This window comes from Atractosteus spatula, chromosome 3 (genome assembly GCF_055471065.1).
Source record: "Atractosteus spatula isolate fAtrSpa1 chromosome 3, fAtrSpa1.hap1, whole genome shotgun sequence".
Classification (NCBI taxonomy): Eukaryota; Metazoa; Chordata; class Actinopteri; order Semionotiformes; family Lepisosteidae; genus Atractosteus; species Atractosteus spatula.
Window position 1 is genome coordinate 46141113 of NC_142708.1, and position 12341 is coordinate 46153453.

General features: G+C 36.3%; 1 protein-coding gene across 2 annotated transcripts; it reads right to left on the reverse strand.

Moving 5' to 3' along the window:
• Positions 1 to 1811: 1811 nt before the first annotated feature.
• Positions 1812 to 9386, reverse strand: srp19 (signal recognition particle 19). Of its 2 annotated transcripts, XM_088909937.1 has the most exons (5): positions 9267 to 9386; positions 8548 to 8623; positions 8381 to 8452; positions 8191 to 8299; positions 1812 to 3769 (listed from the first exon to the last, which is right to left on the reverse strand). In XM_088909937.1, exons 1-5 carry the CDS (start codon positions 9302 to 9304, stop codon positions 3639 to 3641), a joined length of 426 nt encoding a protein of 141 aa, XP_088766063.1. In that variant the 5' UTR covers positions 9305 to 9386; the 3' UTR covers positions 1812 to 3638. The 2 variants fall into 2 exon arrangements, with proteins under 2 accessions (XP_088766063.1, XP_088766064.1); XM_088909938.1 differs by lacking the exon at positions 8381 to 8452.
• Between the last annotated feature and the right edge of the window lie 2955 nt (positions 9387 to 12341).

Here is a 12341-nt window from a genome sequence, read left to right on the forward strand (position 1 = left end):
GAGAATGACATCAAAACCTCATTATCTTTTTCTAGAAACATTCCATAGGCAATAGTGATTAACATTTTACAGTGTTCAAAGAATATAGATCCTATTCGCCACAAGTAAGATATCTGATCAAATTAATACAGAAACATAAATCAGCATTTACTAAAAAAATCAAAGAAGACAACATTTATTAGTATTTACTAAAAAAAGAACAACATAGACACAAACCATTGACCTTATTAAGAGTGTCACCTTAATTTTGTGTGTAATGTGCTATAGTGGAGTCATTAAAATTAATAGCCATTTATGAGCTATAACTGAGTAGCAACTTGCTCAATGATTCTCTAAAACAGGCATGGGAACGTCCGGCCCGCGGGCCGTATAAGGCCTGCGAAATCATTTTGTCTGGCCCTGCCAAGGCAACCGCAGGCGGGACTCGAAATTCAATAAATCTAGGAGCTTTTTTCATAGCAACATAAATTTATATTAAGTGAATCATAATAATAATGTAAATTTTAAGAGACAAGCAAGGAACGTCCATTACAGGATAGACAGGACACATACGAGTACATGACGGGACAGACACTTATGCTTCTCGTCGGCTGCCCGCAGCCTGTCTGCCTGTATTGCGGTGACTTAGAGGACAGTCAGTGCCAGGCAGGCTGGGAATGTACACGTTGCGAAAGGGTTAACACACTGTGGCGAAACTACGGCGATCCGGTGATGATGAGACGAGATGTGATGAGATGATTCCTCACAATGTTAATGACCTTGCCTCTGATGATTGACGACACTTTTGTCGACACAGACGATAACTCCAATCCAACCTTTATCCACATGTCCACGATGAACAATCCTCGTAAAAACTGAATCGCAGATGAAGATTAAGGAAATTACAGTACACAGAAAAGACGCCAAGAGTTGATGATATGAACGATGGATATGTTCCAAATCCAAGATTCAGGATTAGAACAGCGATCAAAGCAAAATAATCGCGTCGCGATGTTTGAGAGAATTGTCTTATCACGTCTCGTTGCTTGAGACTTGTTTTATCAATGAAAACACTTGAGCTAACATTTGAAAAGTTAAGTGGCCTTACTACAGACGGAGCTCCAGCCATGGTTGGCTCGCAAAAAGGGTTAATTGCATTAGTCAAGAAAGAACTGAATCGTCTCAGTCTTGATCCAAGTGATTTAATTATATGCCACTGCATCATACACCAAGAAAGTCTCTGTGCACAGTCGTTGCAGCTCAACAATGTGATGTCAACAGTAGTGTCATGCATAAATTTTGTCAAAAGCAGAGGGTTTAACAGCAGCCAGTTTAAGGAGTTACTGAATGATCTCGACTCTGAGTACGGTGATCTTGTTTATCACTGTGAAGCGTGCTGGCTGAGTCGCGGGAACATGCTCATGAGGTTTTAAGAACTGCGGGATGAACTCAAGCAGTTCATGGAGATGAAGGGAAAACCTGTCAGGGAACTCAATGATAGCAAGTGGCTGTTTGATCGACTGAGCTCCAGACTGACCGACGCAAACCTGGAAAAGCAGTTGCGAGTAGCAACATCATCAATACCAGCTAACATCACACGCCTCACCAAAGAGAAGCAGTTCCAGGCATCACATTAGGGGTGAGTTAATTAAATGTTTGACCAAATATAATTTGGTCTAATTTTTAAATTGATAATTTTGTATGGCCCGCGAATGATGTTATAAATATTCAAATGGCTCTTGGCAGAAAAAAGGTTCCCCACTCCTGCTCTAAAAGAATAAAACAACCAATACCAGTTATTTACAAATAAAGACACCTTTCTATAAGACATGAATGTTCAATCAACATTTATCAAAGACGGTAGTGACTATTATACAACCTGTGCTTCTGGTTGCAACAGACATGGTTGCTACAAAAATGTCTTGAAATATTACCATCTTTTGGTGCATGAATTGCGCTATACACAGAAATCACATCAATAGTATAATAATTGCAGAAAGATACACATCTGTGTGTGATGTTCCCATGTTCTAATTGATACCAGCAATATAAGCATTAAAACTAATAAATTCATGAAATATAGTAAGTTCCACAATTTCCTGTTTTGCCTAAGAGACTGAAGGGGGAGGCATTAATTCTGAATTAATACCAGAATTCCTCTGGACTCTGAAAACTTCAAACCTGCATTTGAGTTTAGGTCATCTGGACTAAACTATCCTATATAAATTACATTAAACTTTGATTCACTGCACACCAGTATGTTCAAGTCTTATCTCACACTAAAATATAACCTTATTTAATTTAGTACCTTTCTTGGTACATTAGTTTCAGGTTTAACACATTAGCTTACTGTTAACAGCTTTTTGTACATTGAAAAAGTCACTTTTAATGTTAAGCAGGGTCATAAGGTTTGGTTATAAAAGAAACCAAGCTTTAAAACAAAAGATCTAGATTTGAATGAATGTGTAGCTGCCCTTCAGAAAATAATATTCTTGTGAGGGCAGAACCCCTCAGAATACCAGCAACTGAGAATATAAAAGACAAACAGGGCTCCTGAAATACTCACAGCCTTTTACCCTGACTCTGGTTGGGTTGAATGGGGTTCCCAACATTTTTGTTTGCAAGTGATTTCTGAGACCTATTAGGCACTACAAGAGTCAAGCAGAGATGTGCTACTCTATCAGTGTTAAACCATTTGTAAAACACTGAAGCATGTCAAAGGATGTTTTAGACAGGTGCAGTGCAGGAGGAAAGCACTCATTCTCATTCTCCCCAGATGGTCTAGGGATTTTAGCAATAAAGATCAATTCCAAACTGGGAACATATAAGCACAAAATACATGGTTATTCCAATTGGAAAAACAAAAACTGAAAAACAATGTTAGGACAATGCTTACAGGCAAAATAGAAAAATAAATCTGAAGATTTAATACATGAAATATGAAAATAATGAAATGTCTAGTGATAGCCTACTGCTTTTTAAGTATACTCTCAATTGAATTCAGTGAATCTAAATTACAAAATAGACAATTTTAAAATGGACAAAAGAAGATAGAATTTGCATGCAATATTTTTAGACCAACATTTAAAATTTATTAGAAAAGAGGTAATGAAAAAAACTGTAAAATAAAGCCAAACCATGAACAGCCCAAATGACATTTTATTTTAAGATGTTCATAAATGGCAGTACGTTTAGGCATTAAATATAATACATATAAAATGGATTCGATTGGAGGGAAATTGAGGTATAACATAATTTAAATAAACTGAAAGAATCATGATCCCAGTACATTTTATTTATTGGACATCAATGCCTTCTATAAATTCACCATCTTGTAAATTTATAATTAAACGAAAGAAACAATTCCAGTAAAATTAAAGCATGAATTGACTTAATTATAAAATAAATTTCATGATCTCTAAATTTTACATACTACAATTTGGCTAGCAATATTAAACATAAGAATTCTTTAAACCTATATCTTTAGACTTCTGTAGTTTTGGAATCTTCTAAATTGTCATTCATAGCCTTTCAAAATTCACATTTTACAAAAGGCGATGCAGATATTTGTCCATCACGACACAGTGTTTCATGTTACTTGTGAAAGCCATGATGAGCTTGTCTCCAAAGTGAAAAGGCAATATAGGGTAGGACACAAATTACTTCTTCTTTTTCTTGCCTTTTTTCCCACCCTCTCCTTGTTGTGCATTTTGATCTCCCCCACCAGTCTTCTGAGTTCTAGTCTTCAGCTTGGGAATCATTTCAGCAACATAAAGCATAAGGTCTTTACCTGAAGTATAAAAATCCATAAAAAGTCAATCTCAGAAAATCAAGGTTTCTAATTGCACATTTAAAATGTTATGTTAAAATATACACAAAGCAAACCAGATCAAATCTATAAAAACGTGTATAAACTACTTTGATGAAAAGTATATTAAGTACATGTAAGACAATACACCAAAGCTGCATTACAACACATGACATTATAAGAACAGTCTGCAAACAAAAGAAAGCCATTTGGTCCATTTTGCCTAGTTGGTAGTTGCTAAATGAATTTACAGTTTTTTCCAGCTGTTTCTTAAAGATACCTACTGCTTTATTTTTTTCTTTTAGTGAATAAAGTATTTCCTATTCTCTGTCCTGAAAGAATCCCCCTTAAGGTTTCCCATTGTGACCCTTGTTTCACTACTGAGTATGAAAGAGGCCTCTGGATTGAACTGATCTATACCCCTTGGGATTTTGTATACTTGGATAAAATCTCCTGTGACCCTCCTCCATTCTAGACTGAAGAGACACCTCCCTCAACATATCCATATATGGTATCACCTGACACAGGGTGTCATTTATGTTGCTCTAATTTGAACTCTTTTTAAGGCTGTAATTTCAGTTTGTGGTTTGTGATCAGAACTGAACACAGTATTCTAGATGAGGTCTTACTAGTGTATTGTAGAGCTTCAGTATAACTTTTTCTGGATTTAAGAGCATTCCTGGATTTCCTAGATAAGCTTAACTTTCCTAAATTTAAAAGAAATCTTCTATAGACCAAATCATTGCCTTCTTTTCTTATTGCTTCTCCACACTCTTAACAAGATGTCATAGAAGAAACTACATCAACACCCAGATGCCTTTCATGTGTAACTTGTCACAGCTCAGAAGCACCCATGCAATATACCGTATAATTAATGGTGTAACTACTATAAGTGTGGACCACTTTGCACTTATCAATGCTGAATTTCATTCGCGAAGTGTCAGCCCAGTCCATGATTTTATGAGAGTCTTTTGTGCCATAGCTTCTGATTGCACTTCCCTTCCCCTATTTCAGTATCATCAGCAAATTTGACTGGATTGTTAACTATGCCAGAATCTAAATATAACTGTTTAGACCAGGAAAGGCAATGTGACTAAATAGGATTCTTCTGGCACTACTCATATCCACCCAGAGGTCATGCTGCATAAATAAAATGCCGTTTTCTGTACATTAACTGGTTCTCGATCTATGTACATCTATTACCTTGGATTCCCATTGCTTTTAATAGGAGAATAAACCTCTGATGTGAGACCTTATCACTTTCTGGAAATATAAATACATCATGTCATGCATTTTAATGTCTAATGTCTAGCAAAAATCATAACAAATTAGTTAAACCTTCCCCCTTTCTAAACCTACATTGGCTGTATGTTAAAATGTCCATGTTTTTTATGTATTCTTCTTATTCTGCATTTCCATACATTTCCATAACTTTTTACCAGTAAGATAAATAAAACTGGTCTGTAGTTTCCTGGCTCAGTTCTGACCCCCTTTATGGTGTTACATTTGTGATATTTCCTACCTGTGGGTACTGCTTCCATCTTAAGTGGGAGCAGAAATATATAAGATAGAGGTCAAAGAATAACATTCCTCATTTCCTTTAAGATGACAGAGAAAAGATCAGGCCCCTGTGATTTAATTGTTTTTAACTGCCCTAGCCTTTCTAGAACTTCAGATTCAGTCATACTAAAAATTATCCAGCACTGCTGGAGCTTGTTCAGTGAGACATGTATTAATTTCTATTGTAAATACCTGTAAGAAACATTTGTTTAGTATGTTAACTACATATTTATCGTGTTGTGTTGTTAAGCCCTTATTATCTCACAATTAACACACTTTTACTGTTTTAGTATTGGAAATTGCTTTGCATTTTTTGCATCATTATAATATCACTTCTGACAATTAATATATTTTTCCAGCTGCACCTGTAATTTTATATACTCTATCCCTGACTCAAGGTACCTCTCTTCCTTATGATTCTTTTTTCTAAATACCTCCAATAAACCATTTTTTCCTTGACACAAACTTTACACTATTAGGAATATATTTGTTTTTAGCCTTTAATTATGTTTTTCTAAATATAGTCATCCCTCCTCTACTGACTGTATCCATTTGTTTCCAGTTCACTGCAAGCACAGACTGTCTCATTCCTCCAAAATATCTTTTTAAAATGATAAACCTTAATTTTAGACTCTTGTTTTTCGATCTGACACCATATCCCCAATTTATATGTGGAAAGTTAAAATCACCAACAACATATAGTGAAAAGCGTAAGTATTAGTACAGTAAAGTGAAATTTGTCATTTTTGCTGTGTACTATTTGTATTTCAGATCAAAAGTATAAAATGTCAGCTTTTATTTCTGGATATTTGTGTGCATACATTTTAAACCATATTAGAATAATAATTTTGTATTTTAGGTCGGAATAAAATTAAATCATGGTAAAGTTCGTATTTGGTCAGATACCCCTTTACATGCTATGACTGCTTCAAGAATGGATTTCTGACTTAAGTTTCCTCTTCAACAAGTAAAATGCATATTTAATTGTATTCAAATTAGTAATTTGATTTGGTCAATTTAAAAGTTTTCATTTCTTCTTCCTGACAAATTTCTCAGTTAAGTGTGCAGCATGTTTTGTGACATGAACTGCTGCCCAATGAGTTTGAAGCCATTTTTCTGTACACTTCAGAAATCAATCAGCAATTATATGATTAATAAAGACCAGTGAGCCAGTTCCTAAGGCAACAATTTATCCCCAAGCCACGACACTATCTCCAACATCCTTCACAGATGAGGTGAATCTTTAGCAGTTCCTCTTTTGTTCCATTTTCTTTTGCCTATCCATCACTTGCTAAAGGATCCTCTTCAATTTATCTTCCAGGACTGTTTTGCCTCATCTTTATACTTCTTTGCTAGTTCTAATACGGCCCTGTAATTATGCTATTGAAGTCATCCATGCACAGTGAATTGAGATACTTTCATCCATGCACTCTGGCAACAGTCTGTAATCTCTTATTAACCGTTATTTAGGGTTTTTGATCACAGCTCTAATGATTTTCTTGTCATCAACTACTGTCATTATCCTTGAACGTTCTGGTCTTTGTTGAATGAACAGATGGTGAAGAGTCTGCGTACAGGGAGGAGGTTGAAACCCTGGCAGCATGGTGCCAGGAGAACAACCTCTCTCTGAACATCAGTAAGACTAAGGAGATGATTGTGGACTATAGGAAACACCAGGGAGGAGATCACACACCTATCTACATCAATGGGACTGCAGTGGAGAGGGTCAGCAGTTTTAAGTTCCTGGGAGTTAACATCTCAGAGGACTTAACCTGGACCCACCACACCAACACTGTGGTCAAAACAGCACGGCAGCGCCTATTCTTTCTCTGTAGGCTAAAGACGTTTGGCATGCCATCACATATTCAGGCCAACCTCTACAGGTGCACTACTGAGAGCATCCTTATTGGTTGCATCACTGCCTGGTATGGAACTGCTCTGCCCGGGATCGCAAAGTACTGCAGAGGGTGGTGAAGTCAGCGCAGCTCATTACCAGCTGTGAACTACCAAACATCCAGGATATCTACTCAGCTAGATGTCTGAAGAAGGCCAGGTCCATTCTCAAGGACCCCAGTCATCCCAGTCACAAACTGTTTTCCCTCCAACCATCCGGTAAACGGTACCGAAGCATTTGGTCCAAGTCCAACAGACTATGGAACAGCTTCTACCTCCAGGCAATAAGACTGCTAAATAGCCAACCTGTAGCTCCTTTAGCAAATCACCTGTAATGGCTAAATGGACACAGTTTTCGCTGTATTCAGCATAACTGCACTACTTGTATATATTGCATACACCATGGATACATAACAGCTCTACTCATATTGAGCTTCATTTAATTTCTATTACATCTAATATTATGTAACCTTATTTTTGTAACCTCAATTTTATGATTTTTGTGAGCTCGCAGAAAACACATTTCATTGCCAGCAACTACTGCTGCACGCTGTATTGTTGTGCATTTGATAAATAAAAATTTGATTTGATTTGAATGATTACTCCCTCCAGTAGTTTATTTCTTTTTCAAGACATCTCTTCTGCAATGGTTCTTACTGGATTTTTCTTTGCTCTCATCTTTACAACTGCTTGCTTTTTCCATTATAGACAACTCTAGTCTTCTTCTTGGTTTAGGTCTTCTACTTCAAGAGGTAGACCAAAAAAAAAACTCCAAAGGGTGGAACCAAGGATATACATTATCAGCTCTTTTACATTTTCACAATGTATGTGCAAATGTTCCCTTGCTGAAATGCTCCTGATTTATTTCTATATTTAAAACAAAGATTTACAAATATAGATAGTTGTATTTTAATAAATAAGGCCATTATCTTCACTGTGTAATGACTCACGTGATTCAAACTTTTCTAGGTATAAACTCCCATCCTCTCTCTTCAGCTGTACACGTACTCTTCCCCGGAACTGTACATCTCTGTTCAACTCCCTTGTATACATCTTGTTCTAGGAGCATCAAAACAAAAACACACTCCATGACTGTTTTCATCACTTTCATAATATTCATTAAAAAAAACAATATTATACCTCAACAAGCACATTGAATCCCGCTGCTGTTAAAACATCTCTCATTTCAGTACATGTGGGGTTTTCAACAGCCTAGAAGAAAAGAGGGAAACACAGAAAAGGCAACTAACCAATTGGAGCAAATCAAACTGTGTTATCAAAGTAGATGGTCATGCTGTTTTTTCTACCTTTTCAACTGGAATTCTCCGCCCCTCAGCAATGGTTTTCTTACTGTTGAGGTATGCTGGATATATGCAGACAAACCTACAATACACAAATAATATCTCATGCTTAAAAAAATATTCCACTTACATGATTCTTATGGAGAAGCTCTTTCTGATGTTAAAGAGTAACTTGTATCAATAAATAAGCTGAGTTACTTTTATTCCTCTGGGTTGTATTTGGATAATGATTTAGAAAAAGTAACATCACTAAAATTACCAAGTATACTGCATATATGTCTTATCAGGTTTTCATTAAATCACAAATAACATTTCAGTGTTACTAAAACTGCAAAAGCAAATCCACTACAAAGCTGTATCAGAAAAAGGAACAAGAGGACAGTTAACACAGCACGTTTTAAATAATGATGGACATAAAATGTATTTTAAAACAAATGAGTTATTTTCCACAAATTTTCATTCATTCAGATTTTAATTTAGTACTATTCCATTTATAATGGTGCTATTAAAACAAATTAGCATTCCAATATGAATTTAGGTATCTACATGATTCTGGTAGAATATACGAAGAGAAATAAAACAAAGTCATAACATACACACGTAAGACAGAAAACATAATACTTTTTTCTAAATATCAAGCCTATAAATTTGTAAGGAAATAGCGATATAACAAAATAAAAAACACATGACAACATAATTAAAAATTCTTCGTTATAACATGTTACCTTTCTTTTTCTGCTGGGTTTTGAGTTAGATGGGCCATTTTTCTGTAAAACGAAGCTGATCACCCCTCTTTAAACGCAATACATCTACTGCTGAATGGCTATTAGCTGATTGGTCACCGACTGAAACGGAAGTACAACCTCTTTTAATTGCAGTATCATCATTGGTAAAATACAAAGAAAGGAATGGTTAATAGGTGCAAACTCACGTCCATCAAAAGTGCATTCAGTCTGGCATTGTACCATTGAAATGTTTCCTTCACAACATCTGTTTCATGCAAACCGGTTCCGGAACATTACGAATTGGCTCTGAGAATCTGATGTTAGCTATGTATTACATTTGAGTCCGATTTAACGTTTTGGCAATATATATTGCTAACATCAAAATAGATCTTGCTATTTTCAAATTAAAGACATTCTTATTTTCTTAATACGCAAGAAAACTCCAAAATGTACTGTGCAGATTCAGTTATACACAGATTGTAACATTCTTGGCTAGCACTGAATTAATCGCGAATCAAATTTTAAGATTAAAAAAAAACGATCTATTCTTCGGTATTGTTCAAACTATTCATACCTCCAGTAGATGGCGAAATAATTAGGAGGCACCTATGTTCCCTTACTTAACAACGCGTTTAAACAAACGCGTAAAGCATTGTGGAATGTGTAGTTTATGTGCAGTGAATACAATCCAATGCTGTATATTTTCATTTTTAACTTAAGATTAAAAAAAATCTTTAAATGAGCCATAACATGGAGATTCTGAAATCAGGTAATAATCTGTTTCGTTAAAAACTGATCTCTCTAATGACCAAACAACATAAGTTAATCGTATTAAGCTCGTTTGTTGCTGGTAGCCATTAAACAACATGACTAGGCAACGTATTTCTTACTTCAGTTTACCTTTACCTTTTTGTAAAAAGTACCTTCTGTTCCGAGTTATACTGTAAATGCATAGCTAGCACTCGTGTCCGCTAGTTTGTGTACACCTTTGTTTCCGGAAAAGTACATTGGATTGATGTTGGTGATGCGTTTGAGGATTTTGAATGCTTGACTTGGGTCTTTTTATTGCCTTTTCAAAACTAAAAAATATATATTTTTTTGCAATGTTATAAAAATTATGCATATTCTTAAAATAATAGTGCATTGTAACACTTTAATATAATTAATATAATTGCCTTAAATTTAGCACTTTGCAACATCGTTTCTTCTTGTTCTCTAGCGGAGGAAAATACAAGCATCAATAGCAGTAGCTAAGTCTTTTTAATAGGCAGCATGTTCAAGATCAACAATTGCCATCTTGCGTTCATAGTTTGTTTTTGCTATCTGCATAGAGCACTTTTCTCTCCCTAGCAATTGTTATGTGCTAGGGATTTGTACAGTCTCAGTCTTTAAGAATTTCCCTTTGCATTTTCTACAGTGTTTACAGTGCAAATCCCCCTACATTGCCTTCTGTGAACTTGACTAGTTTACTGACTAGATTGTTCATATACATCGGGAAAAGCAGCGGCCCTAAAGCTTTGGATCATTGGATCATGGCACGGATATGCCTGTAATAAAGATAAAATTAAGCATTTTTTCCATCGTTTTTATAGTCATTTTGTGTGGCAAGACTCATAAGTATGAAGTTTCAAGTACTGCTTATTTATCCCCCAGTACAATTCTTAAAACTGTATTCTCTCAGTCTTCATTTCACAACCCATAATTTAAGTGGAGAAGAAGTGAAAAAACAGTTGTGGCAAATGCGGGTTATATAAATGACCTAATGATTAACAAGCCTTAAAATAATTTAACATTGCAGAGCAGATGTCAGTACCAGAGGATTTAGGAGGAGAAACGGGGTCAGTAGAGGACTGAAATGGTGAGGTACTGTATGGGTGGGAGGAGTTGAAGGGCTTGTAGATGTCAGCAGTTTTGGAGAAGGATAAAGCCAAACCATCACCATTACAGGGCAGTGGGGGAGCCAGAGCCTATTCCAACAAGCAGCATGTACATTGTCCCTGGATAGAATGCCGGTCCATCACAGGGCACACACAGACATGCACACACTCACACAAGAGATGATTAACCTACCTATATGTTTCTGTACTTCCTCCCATGGGAGGAAACCTACACAAACACAAAGAGAACATACAAACTCCACACATATAGCACCCCAGGTCCAGAATTGAAGCCAAGGCTCCACCACTGTGAGGCACCAAATCTAACAGCTGTGCCACCATGCTGCTCTAAAACATTTTTAATTTTTAAAAATAAAAACAAGGTTGTAGTGGGAGTGGGTGAAAGAGCTAAATAAGACAGGTAACTATTACTCATTTAAAAACATCTGTGTTAAATAATTGTACTAGAATAAGCACCTGTAGTTTTCCCATTTTGGCAGGCAAAAATATAGCTCATTATCTGTGCTGTTAATTTTATATGACTTTTTTGTTAATCTTTAACAAGGAAATTTGGCCAGGGTTACACCCCTACTCTTTTCGAGAAACTCCCTGATATTTTTAATGACCACAGAGAGTCAGGACCTCGGTTTTACGTCTCATCCACAGGACAGCGCCCTTTTACAGTATATTGTCCCTGTCACTATACTGGGGCGTTAAGACCCACGTGGACCGCAGGGTGAGTGCCCCCTGCTGGCCTCACTAACACCTCTTCCAGCAGCAACCTTAGTTTTTCCCCAGGATGTCTCTCATCCAAGTACTGACCAGGGTCACACCTGCTTAACTTCAGTGGGTTGCCAGTTGTGAGTTGCAGGGTGATATGGCTGCTAAAGAATGCCATCTTCTACATCTTGTCATTAAGTGTCTATTGGATTCAAGTCAGAATTCACTATAGTGAACCCCCTCCTCCTCCTGCATTCTGACAAGCATCAACATAACATGATGTGGCCACTATCACTCTTGACATCTTTGATGCAGTTCAGAGGTCATGTGCTCTACTGGGCTTGACCAGACATAATACTTTGCGTTTAGTACAAATTTCAATTGGTGTCTGAACACAAAACCTTCTGTCACATTTGCTTTATTACATTCTTATCTCAAACCTTTGTTCAGTAAGGTCATTGTGTTGTCACTCATCCAT